The sequence below is a fragment of the Tupaia chinensis genome, unplaced genomic scaffold (assembly GCF_000334495.1).
Source record: "Tupaia chinensis unplaced genomic scaffold, TupChi_1.0 Scaffold000407_1, whole genome shotgun sequence".
NCBI classification, from domain to species: domain Eukaryota; kingdom Metazoa; phylum Chordata; class Mammalia; order Scandentia; family Tupaiidae; genus Tupaia; species Tupaia belangeri.
In genome coordinates, this window is record NW_006159909.1 from 17051 (window position 1) to 29177 (window position 12127).

Below are 12127 nucleotides of genomic sequence, written 5' to 3' on the forward strand. Positions count from 1 at the left end.
TCTCTCACACTTGTGGTGGTGGAAGTGGCCCCCAAAAAAAAAAAAAAAAAAAAAAAAAAAAATCGCAACGTTCAGAAAACCCTGCTACTTTTCATTAAAATAGAGCTTTATTAGTTTCTTGAATACCCATGCTACAAATAAATACTGTATCCTATTCTCAGAATCTCATAACTTTGAGACTAAGCTTCCAATAAGGCTGCCACATTTTGTTTTATTCAGTAAATGACTGTTTCTCCCTAGAGTTCAGGTGGGGAGAATGAGGAAGAATGTGTGCTTGTTGGGCAGAAGAACACTCCTTTAGTCTCAGGCTGGGGTCTCCACGGGCATAAAACAGTGACCATTGAACAAAGGTTAGCCCATCCATACTCTGATAACTCAAGATTTATTAATTGTTAGGTAATAGTCAAAAGATTAAATTCTACATAAGAAAGTTAGTTGAAGAGTTTTAATGTATCATGTTGGAAAGTATGAGTTTAGTGAAAAGTTGGGAACTGTCTGTATTTTGATAATGGCTCATTTTTCCTGGAAAAATTATCCAAATTTAGAATAAAACCAGGGTTTGTTTTCTTTCTTTCTCTCTCTCTTTCTTTCTCTCTCTCTCTTTCTTTCTTTCTTTCTTTCTTTCTTTCTTTCTTTCTTTTTCCTCTATAAGACTTCATTTTGTCTGGGTAAGCACCCAAACAAAGAAAAAAGTATATTAAAAAGCTAGTTTTAAAATGTGTGCTCCCCCCCCAAACATGATAGGAAAATGTTTACATTTTCTGGTATTTGCTTACATTATTTTCAGGTTAAATGTTCCCAGCCCTACCCCTCAGTTGTTTTTTTTTTTTTTTTTTAAGAGGTTTTTGCTATAGGGCACGTGCGCTCACCAGACAGACAGAGAGAGACAGAGAGACAGAAAGCGAGAAATCACCCCCCAGGGGGGATGGTTACACTGCAATCCCTTCTCCTCCATTCTCCTCTTGGGATCTTGGGCACGCACGCACACGTGCCTGGCGTGAGTTTTAAGCCACCGGGTCCGGGATGCGAACCGCGGTCGACTATGTGGGAGTCCAGTGACATAGCCATTATGTTAACTGCTGGTTCCCACCCCTCAGTTTATTTTAATTTTTTTCGCCATTTCCAATGAGGCCAAAAAGGAAATTTTCTCTTATTTTCAAATATGCATTTTAATCTCTGATCCCACAAATTTGGAATTTTATTTTTTACTCCTTGAGGTATTAAATTAAAACTTGACATATATATATAATCTTTTATTTCTCCCCACCCCAAACTTTGAAATGACAAAAATAAACATTTATTTATTCAAGATAATTTTATACACAGCTGTTCAGGAGAAACAAACTATTGGGTAATGATAATATATACATCACTTGTTTCAAAATGGCTGTTATTAACATATATACCATCTACATATATAAAATATACTATGTTTTAAAGATATATAACTAGTAAGGAAATCACTGTTAAATGATTTTTTTTTCCCCTATGCACATGGGCTTTGAACAGACTTCAGATAGTTCATGAATAAAAATCAAAACTGACAATCAGTTGCTATTTCATGTATTTCTTCACATGAAGAAAAAACACACATTCATTTAAAGATGGAAAATCAGCTAAAGAACAAGTTGTAATATTTATAACAATTCTGCAGGTGGAGGTGGCAGGGATTCATTAAGATCTTGATCAGAGTCAAAAGGAACAGAAAATTCCTGAGACTGGATCTCATGGTTGGAATCATCTTGGTTTTTCACAAAAGCATCTGGTAACATGGGCAAGTTAGGTGAGTCAGGGGGAGGTGGAAATGACTGTTGGAGCTCAGATTTCTGATCTTCACAGGCTTCACTGAGATGGTCCAGAGGTGGTTGGAGACTGGTAGGATCATTTGAAAGAGGAGGTACAGTTACCATTGTGGGCTTGTCGTCAGATTGGTTATTCTCCTGTCCTTCCAAGTCAAGAAGAGGAGGTGGCGGAGGGAGGTCTGCATCATCTGAAGAAACAGCAGTCCCAATTGTTGATCCATCAGCACTGTCCTCTGATGTACCGTTTACTTGGTCTTTTATTTTCTCTGTTTTGGGGTTGTCGGACTCTCCAATATTTTCACTTGATTCAAACAACTTAATTTCTAAGTCATCTGCTGAAAGTGTACTTTTGCCTGGTTTCCAGGTCATGAGTGAAACAATTGACATACGTTTTGTGGGTACTTCATTTTCTCTAATGTTATCCATACACATGTCAGGGGTTTCTCCGTCAGCAAATGGAGACCTACCTGCCCAATTTTGATCATTTAAAACTGGTTTTCTCAAGCATTTCCATAGCACAATTATGATTATAGCTACCAACATTAAAGTCAGAAATATACCAATTAAGATGGCAGCTATTGAATTGGAGTTTTTATGTGAGGGAGGGGTTTTACTGGTAGTTTCAAAGATGAAGTCTGGTGTAATCTTCGGAGAATTTTTAGTAGTTGATACTGGTTGTGTGGATGGGTTGTGAACAGTCAGTGGTATTGGTTTTCTAGAAGGGGTGTGAACATATGATGATGTTTGTTGAGTGGAATTGTAGGCAGATGGTGTAGGTACCTGTCTGCTGATGACTGTATCGGGTGGGGAAGATAGTTGTCTGGCAGAGGTGAACACAGGTAGCGCTGTTTGTTGGTGGGGAGTATTGGCCTTTGGTGTTGGTTGGTTGGTGATGTTATAGGCAGGTGTTTGTCCAGCAGAAGTGTGTACTGCTGGTCTTCCAGAAGAGGCATAGGCAGCTGGTGTTGTTTGTTCAATGCTGACTTGAGCAAGTGATATTGGTTGTCCAGAAGAAATGTTGAGTTGTGTTGGTTGACCTAAAGGATTTCCTGTTGTGTTTAGAGATTTAGCTGAGACATGTGACATTTGCTTCTCTGTTGTACTTGCCTCTGTCTCTGTGAAAAATGTATTGTTCAGGTGTCCACAGAGCAAAATTAAGATAAAATATTTGGTTTCCATTTCAGAATGTTTCCTCTTTATCAGTAGTTTTATAATGAAAGAAAGAAAGAAAATTGGATGTCATTTGGTGTCTAGTTATATTTCACTCTTTATTATAATGCCTGATGTAAACCAGGTAGGTACTTGATTAGTATTTGTTATTCCTAATTTATATTTGATATACTATAAAAGCTAATACAAAACAACTCTTGAGTATGCTATAACTCATCATACAGCATTTGAACATGAGAGACAGTGTTGTCTCTAAGCCTTTTATAAGATTTGTACTTGGGCCTACTACTCCTAACTTCTGACCTTCGTATATGACAGCCCTTCATCCCACAGTCCTACTTCTCAAATGTTTACTGTCTATGTGCTGGATCCATGTGTGCTCTTATTTTTTTTACCCTTTGCTACTAGAAATATATTGATTCTTCTGTTTTGAAGAACATTCAACTTCATCTATTTCATCATCCAATGGTCTTTTTTTTTTCTTTTGCCTTTTTTTTTTACCTCTCTTGACCACATTTGACATTGTTGACTGTTTCTTCACTAATATTTCAGTAGCTTTTTGTAATACAGTTTTCCTTTCATGTTATTCCTATCAGTTCCTCTTTCTCTCCTGCCTCCTAAATATGGATACTTGATATTTAGTTCTCACTCTTACCTCCTTTTCTTTGTTCCTGCTTCTGTGAGATTCGAGTTCTCAACTTTATGTCATAACTCCCAAACCTTTGCATCCAACCTAAATCATCTTTGTTTTATTTGTACAAGTTATTGGTGGACATTTCTTTGTATGTATCCTGCTATCAGCAAATTTAGCCAATTCGTCTTTATCTCAAACTGACTCCTCTCCCACCTCCTGTATGTGTTCCTGTTAACAGGACCGCTAAGTTTCTTACTCACAGAGTCTATTGTATTAGTAATCTTTGTAGCTTCTGCAGTGTCCCGTACTGTGTCTTCTTGTTAGGATCACAGATTTTTAAAGGACTAAATTCAACTCAGAGTCCTACGCTCAGAATCCTAGTGTGACGTTTGAATCTGGCTGAGTTAGTCTTATCCAGTTGGCCAAGTAGTCCTGCTGCTGCCTTTGTTCATTTATTGATGGACACCATCTTTCTCTCAAGTTCTGTTCTAGATTTAGGAGATTAAAAAAAAAAGGCAGAAAAAAAAAAAGAAAGTAAAAGATACTTGCTACCTTCAGATGTTTCAGATTCTAGTGGTAGAATCAACAGGTTTTAAAAAATATACTTATCTTTGGAATTGGCTGGTGGTGTGGTAGTTAAGGTGACTGGATCTCACATGACCAATAGCACAGTTCAAGTCCTGGACCCAGCAACCTGAAAAACACACCAGACGTGTGTATGCATGTGTGCCCAAAATCCCAAAGAGAGAGAGGTGGGGAGACAGGGTTACAGTGTGACCATCCCCCTTGGGCGATGGTCCACTTTCCCTCTCTCTCTCTAGCACACATGCCCTCTGGCAGTAAGTATATATGTAAATAAATATAATTACAATAGTCTGGTAAGTTTTCTCATGAAGGTATGCAGTTCCCAGGAGAACTAACAACCTGGGAGGTCTTCAGGGAAGGTTTCTCACAGAAGTAAAACTTGAACTGGCCCTTAAAAGGTCCGTAAGAACTAATTAAGCAAATAAATATTTCAGCCAAGGGAATGATGTATGGGCACAGAAGGAAGGCACATGTAGGTTTGGCTGGTGGGATGTGATATATGCTAAAATTTGAAAGCGTTAAGTTCCAGTTTTGCCACCTAACTGCCCATCTAACCATGAAAACTAGTCACTTAATTGTTCCTGTTCTCAATTTCCTTATGTCTGAAGTGTAAGTTAAACTAAGACAGTTTTCATCTCTGAGTGTAATATACTGGTTTTGTATATTAGACATGCATGGGTAAAATTTAGTTATTTCTTAACTTTAGGGAAACTATAGTTTTTCAATGACTTACAGACCTATCTAAGAGAGATTTGACGTTCTATTGTAAGGTACAATAATAGTTTTTGCAAAGAAGTGGACTTTTCAGCATGTTCGAGTAATTTCGATCGCTTACTCCTCCACCACTTAGTACACAGTGGGATGAATGGCTTTGTTTTAGTAGAAGAGACATGTGACTTTCCCCCGGTACTCTCTCTTCCCTTTTATGTTCTCTCTGGTACTGAAACTTTAAAATATGGGTCGTTGGAAAAGTCAGGACACATTTTTGCATAGAAAAGCATGAAAAAGCACATCATGACTTTTCAAGGACCCAGGAAGCAATTCGTTGAATTCTCCTGTATACTGCTGATGAGTTCATCCTAAAAGTATGCATGATTCCCTCGCTTTGAGGGTCCCTCATTACTATCAAGATGAAATTTCTAAACTCAATTTTCATCTTTCTGATTTGAATTAACCGGTTCAGACTCCCATCTCATGACTGAAACTTATCCACCCAAACACACCCCTTCCTCACCTTTCATACTTACTCTATACCCACAGTTGCCCTGAGCAGACATTATTAATCATGCTGTTATTACCTCTACCCCCTCAAACAAGATTCTAAAGTACCTTGAAGAAGACAGAAAGAAAGAAAACTGCTTACCCTAGAACATACTGTGTTTTGTACTACTGCAAAAAAAAAAAAAAAAAGCTTACCTGGAACATACCGTGTATTGTACTACTGCAAGTGTTCTACATGCTTTACTTCATTTCACCTTCCAATTACTTTATGAGGAAGATGAGGGCTTCTTGATTTAGAAATACAGATTCTAATTAATTAAGCAATTTGCTCAGGGTTCTATCACTATTAATGACAGATTGGGAATTTATACCCAGGACCATGATTTTAGCATGTGTTCTTTTTCTCATCCCACACTGCCTCATATTTTGATTTTTTTATTTCTCTGCAGCATAGTGCTTTATATATTAGGGTCTCAGTAAACAGTCTGTATTGGGCTTTTTTGTTCCTTTCCTGCTCACTTTTTCTTTTTCTTTATTAATTTGCTAAAAAGTGCATGCCCTGGCCAGAGAGACAGAGAAGGGAGAAAGGGAAGTGAGAAAGCACTCTCCGGGGATGACGGCCACACCACAGCGCCTTTTCCTCCGTTTCTCCTCCCTCTTGGGATTTCGGGCACTCATGCATGGACACAGACTCAGTGTGTTTTTCAAGCTGTTGAGTCTAGGACTTGAACCACAAAGCCATGTAGAATCCAGCAGCCTTAACCACCATGTTACTGACTGGCTCTCACTTTTTATTAATACCAGTACCAGAATATAAGCAGAGAAGGTGAAGTCTCAGTCAATAAATTGTGCTTTTTATCCACTTTGAAAAGATTTAAGGGAAACATGTATTAGTTTTTGTATAGGTATGGTGATTTAATCATCAAATGGTCATCATCCATGCGATTCTTACCCACTGTTTTTATAGATTACCAAGTGTGGAGGGGTGGGTGTTGTCTTCAGAGGTTCTTTTTTTTTTTTTAATGTTTTTTAAAAATATGCTATTCAGAACAACAAAATGTAGGCCATGAATTGTCCTCAGCCAAAAATGTTTCCTCTTCTTGTGACTTTGCTTAAAATAAAGAAACCATATGGTTCTTCTTTTCAGTCAGCTGAAAAAGGATTTAGAGAAGGCAAGGACCCAAACAGGAATACAATTATAAATTCAGCTTAGTTTTGTAAGATCGATTTTGATAGGTTCAAGCCTTTTGTCTTATTTTTTAACAGTTCTGATAAATACTCTTTATTCATTTAAATGCTCATTTTTAGTAGTCAAGTACCAAAAGAAAATGCTTTTCGGAGTATACTTAAAATGGTCATATTTCCATTTAATTTTTTTTTTAATTTTTAAAAGCATTCTGCTATTAGGAATATGTACTTATAGGAGGAGGGGCGAGAAAACACATGGGGAAGAGGGTGGCAGTCCTTTCTCCTCCAGGGATTTTGGGCACCCAAACACATGCACCTAGTAAGTTCTAGTAGTTGGGTCCAGGACTCAAAAGGGCATAGTCAGCCATGTCGGATCCAGCGGCCTTATCCATGACACCAGCTGGCTCCTCCATTTACAAGTAGGCAATTATTGACAGGGCGAGCAAACTGACGTTGCACGATCAAACTCCCCAGGTATCTCAACTATTGACACAAGCATGAACCCCAAATTATCATTTGTGGCTTTACTGCAGCTTTATAATTATGCAGCATTTATGGCCCAGGAAATCTCTGATGCCATCTGTCCAGCTGAAGAAATAGTTTAGACAACTATACTTTTAAGATACTTTTAAGATTAGAGAGTTAAATGCACATCACTAAGTTCGTGTTTTTTTTTTTTTTTTTGGAGGGGACTTTGCGATAAGGCGGTTGCGCTGGGCAGACAGACAAGAGAGAGACAGAGAGACAGAAAGCGAGAAATCACCCCCGAGGAGGGATGGCCACGCCTCAATCCCTTCTCCTCCATTCTCCTCTCGGGATCTTGGGCACGCACGCACACGTACCGGGCATGAGTTTAAGCCACTGGTTCTGGGATGCGAATCGCAGTCGACTACATGGGAGTCCAGCGACATAGCCATTATGCTAACTGCTGGTCCCCGTGTTTGTTTTAATAAGACTGAGCAAAAGCTCACATTGCTTTGGAAGCTCCAGTTTTTTAGTTCCAGGGCAGGTAAGGACAGAGCGGCCCAGTGATCTGTAAAACCAAACCACAGGGTTAGGACCATTCCTTAGAGACATTGAGATGGCTGAGCTGGTCTACACTAAATCTATGCGGAGGAAACTTGGAAGTACTAGCGCCTTGATGGCGGCAAAGGCCTCTGCCCTGCGCACCGCGGCATGGCCATACTCCTGCTCCGTGGTCAGGTACGGCATGCTCAGCCAGTAGTGGTTTTGTGCACCATCTCCAGGCAATGGATCATGTCCTTCTTCGCCTGCAAAGACACGAAGCACGGCAGCCGGGGCTTCCCGATCAACTGCTTTCCGGGAATGCGATTGCGGAGGAGGAGCAGGGTCAGGAACGTGATGCCAACGCTCCTTGTGTGTGGTGTCCAGCCAGCAGCCCTCTGACAGGGTGGCGGAAGTGCCGGTTCAAGCATTTCATGTCAATAGGAAGTTGGTAGTACCTTGGTGTATGAGATTTTCATGTGTCATTTAAGAATTACGGCAGTACTTAAACTATTGGGTTGTTGGCAAAGTCGTGACACATTTTTGCGTAGAAAAACATAGAAAAATACATCATGGCTTTTCCAACAACATAATATTTGACCTATCTTGCCACCATCTCCATCACTTCTGTTAGCTGATCACCTTCTTAGGATCTGCTTCTGTGAATACTGGAATCTGTGTTAGAGTCCACTGTAGCAACTTAGAATAGACCAGAAAAGATAGGAGCAAGATTTAGAGTAAAAAAGGAATATATAGTGAAAAAACTTTTTCCTCAGAAGTAGAAAGGCCAGTGCTATTTCCAGTGTAGAGATTTAAACAACATACAGATTGTTTTTTTTTTTTTGGAGAGCTTTTTCACGAGAGGGCGCGTGCGCTTGCCAGACAGAGAGAGACATAGAGACAGAAAGCGAGATAATCACCCCACCAGGGGAGATGGTCACGCCGCAATCCCTTCTCCTCCATTCTCCTCTCGGGATCTTGGGCATGTACGCACACGTGCCCGGCGTGAGTTTTAAGCCACCGGGTCCGGGACGTGAACCGCGGTCGACTATGTGGGAGTCCAGCGACATAGCCATTACGCTAACTGCTGGTTCCCAACAACATACAGATTTTTAAAAATTTATGCATGTGGGTGCTGGCAGGTGGCATGGTGATTAAGGACATTGAACTCCCACATGGCCGACCGTGGTTCGAGTTCTGGACCTGGTGGCTTGCTTTCTCACTTTCCCTCTCTCACTCTCTTGCTCTGTCCCTCTCTGGTCAAATTAAAAATAAATAAAGTGAAATAATTCTTTAAGAAAAAAAGTTTATGTATGTAGTTTGTACCTGAAGTACCAGCATCGTTTTTGCAAGAAAAAAGGTAATTAAATAAACAAGAAAAAAAAAATAGGACAGGGAAATAAAAAGAAAATTTAGAATAAGATAAAATGAAAAGTGAATGAAAAAAATATATATATATGTATATAATAACACAAAAGAGAAAAATAAAACCAAAATTATAGTAAACAGCAGAGGAACCAGTAATTGATGTAATGGCTATGTCGCTGAACTCTCATGTAGTCGACTGCAGTTCAAGTCCCAGACCTGGCAGCTTAAACTCATGCCTGGAACATGTGCGTGCATGCCCAAGATCCCGAAGGGAGAATGGAGGAGAAGGGATTGCGGTGTGACCATCCCCCCTGGGGAGTGATTTCTCTCTTTTTGTCTCTCTCTCTCTCTCTCTCTCTCTCTCTGTCATTCTGACTAGTACATGTACCCTGTAGCTAAAACCTCTCAAAAAAAGGAAACAGGAGATAAATGGAAAAGGGAAAGGCCAATTGACTGGAAATGGTATTACAAAGACAAAAAGTTACTAAGTGATTGAAAAGTGTTGGTCATGTAGTCAGCAACAATTAGGGTAGAAAATTGAAGTGAATAAAATGAAGAAGTTGGTGAAAAAGATTTAAGTTGATAAAAGAAACAACCACAGAATGGTATTTCTTGTCCCTGGCCTGTGTTTCGTGGGTACAGGGAGTTAGCAAAGAGTAGTTCTCCTTCCAAGATGAACTTGACAGAGCCATCCTCTCAGACTCACTCATCTTTCATTTCATTTCTCCTGGCTGCTTTAAGTGCCCTTAAGATTCCCTCTTTGTCTGTCTGCTGGAGCTACTCAGAAGCATACCTGCTTATTACACCAAAGAACCAGTACACATTGTATATAGGATTTTTTAAGAAATCTCTTAGTCTACTATTCAGGCAGATTCCAAACTTGTCAACTTTCATATGGCAGAATTTTACTCATTATTTTAGGTTGGTACTTTGAGGTTTTAATGTGTGATTTTGATGCTTTGCTTTTTCTAGATAGTTAAGATTTTTAAAAAGGAGAAAAACATAAATCATTTTAGCTATGCATGTTTAAAGGCAGTTACAGTGAAGTAGGGTTTCCCCCCACTCCATGTATTACACATGTTCTCATAAGGGACTCAGTATTTAAAATTGATGCTGAGTTGGATATGGTGAGATATATGCCATTATCTTTTAAAGGAAAGATTTGGAGAGCATATCCTAGACAAAAAGCCAAGTGTGCATAGCAGTATCAAAAACTGTGTCCGTATTTCAATTACTTTAATATAATCGAAGTACGTTATAATGCAGCTACAATAGATTAAAATTTAGTAGTGTTATCTCCAACTAGTGAAGTTTTAAAACCATAAAAGGAAGAAAATGACAGTTCTATATCTTGAGGAAGAGCAGAAAGGGAAATTGACCTTCACATACAGTAAGTATTTGACAACCATCTTTTTATCAGTGATGATAGCTAAGTTTTACAGAGCACCCATCAGTTTCTAAGCACTGTCCTATTTTAAGGAGCTAGATGGTGGTATTTTCATCTTACAGATAAGGAAACTGAGACACAGAGAAGTTGGGTAAGATGACAGTGTCACAGCTTTCAGTAGTGGCACTAATAAAGAAGCCATGCCAGGCTTCTATTACATGTCAGGGTGTATGCTGCACTGCCTTCCGTCGTAAATTACACAATAGGGATGGTTTATAAAGGAAGGAGGTGTGAGCGCTCTGGCAACAGATATGTCAGTGACTTTTGGAGGTGTTCTCACATAAAGAGTAGGAAAGGAAACACTTGAAAACCCATTTAGTCCTCTGATTACATGAAAACAGTTATAGTAATCTTGAATGATTAGCCTATATGTAAGCTGTCACTTGTAGTATACTCTAAAACATTTGTGGTGATTTTTAAAGATTGGATATTTAAAGGCATCAGATTTTATGGTCAAACTTTTATATTAAAATTCTTTCAAACTCAAACTTATTCAACAGTCACAATTTCCTCTAAGTAAAATTATATAGGAATTAATTTAAAAACACAGGCACTGTTAAGCTTTAAATTTGGGGCTAATCCTTTAAAAATGTGTAGACAGTTTCTTTCTTTAAAAAGAGATTAAAATCTTAACTTTTTCACTTATGTGATAATTACTTAGAAGGAATTTAAAATAGATGTATGTAAGAGAAAGTCGTAAGTATATATAAGGTGGTGAAACAGGATATTATCCACTATTAATTTATTATTCCTTGATATTACAGGAATGTAAACTCATCATAGTTTTAGTATTGGACAGACTTCGTAAATACCCAGTTAACCCACTGAGTAAACATCTTTTATGCGCCCCAACACTTTTCTGTTATTTTTTTCTGTGGGCTTCCCCCCCAATTTCTTAAACTTTTTGCTAAAGGTTTAATAGTATGTGACATAAACATGCATATGGTATGAATATATATATTCATATTCATCTTATAACATTTTAAAGATAAGCTTTTAAGATAAGCCGTAATGTGTTCATATATCGAATAATTCTATTTGTGTAAACAAAATAAAACCTCTATAATAATGTATGACATCTATTTATTTTTATTTTTAAATTAAGCAAAAGTGAAAGTGATCTTACTGAGGAAACTAAACGGGATTAAAAATAAGAATATAAGTATATGGGTTATATATATAAGAAAGTTTTATAGAAAGCAAGTTAGAATTTTTAACGTATTTTGGAGGTTGTAGATTGAGTCATAGCCTATGGAATCTCTTTTATTTCTAACCCTTTGCCTTACCACTATAGCTGTAGTTTATTTCTTTTAATTACAAACTAAGGTTAACAAACATTATGATTGAATGCACTTAAAAGGGCTTATATTACACAAACCTAGGTGAACATCTTTTTCTTATGTAAGCTTAGCACTGAATATTTTTAAATTCCATGCAACAAAACTACAGAAACCTGTTAGAGACATCTTTAGACAATCAGGATCGAATTTAAGTTTAAAACACAAATGACATTTTAGTTTTTGAAATACATTTGACATAAATCAAAGATCAAATCAGATTGCTTGTGTGAAAATTTTCTTACCTCAGTTGTTAACTTCTTTTGCAGAAAACTAAGTTCTTGTTCTAACTGAACATTTTGGTGATTTGTCTAAAGAAGCAAAAGGGGTGCTCAGTTCACATTATAAATGGTCCCCTAACAAACTGAAA

General features: G+C 38.0%; 2 protein-coding genes and 1 pseudogene across 2 annotated transcripts in view; all 3 read right to left on the reverse strand.

Annotated features, from left to right (window-relative positions):
• Positions 1 to 12113, reverse strand: part of OMG (oligodendrocyte myelin glycoprotein) — a 26618-nt gene extending 14505 nt beyond the window's left edge. The window contains exon 1 of the mRNA XM_027774142.1: positions 12003 to 12113. The gene's annotated coding sequence lies outside the window, so the exon portion shown is untranslated. The remainder of the gene's footprint in view (positions 1 to 12002) is intronic.
• EVI2B (ecotropic viral integration site 2B) lies at positions 1275 to 12127 on the reverse strand. The gene is made up of 2 exons (XM_006154354.3): positions 12003 to 12127; positions 1275 to 2996 (listed from the first exon to the last, which is right to left on the reverse strand). Exon 2 carries the CDS (start codon positions 2979 to 2981, stop codon positions 1638 to 1640), a length of 1344 nt encoding a protein of 447 aa, XP_006154416.1. The 5' UTR covers positions 2982 to 2996; positions 12003 to 12127; the 3' UTR covers positions 1275 to 1637.
• LOC102496136 (ribosomal protein 63, mitochondrial-like) lies at positions 7655 to 8434 on the reverse strand (annotated as a pseudogene).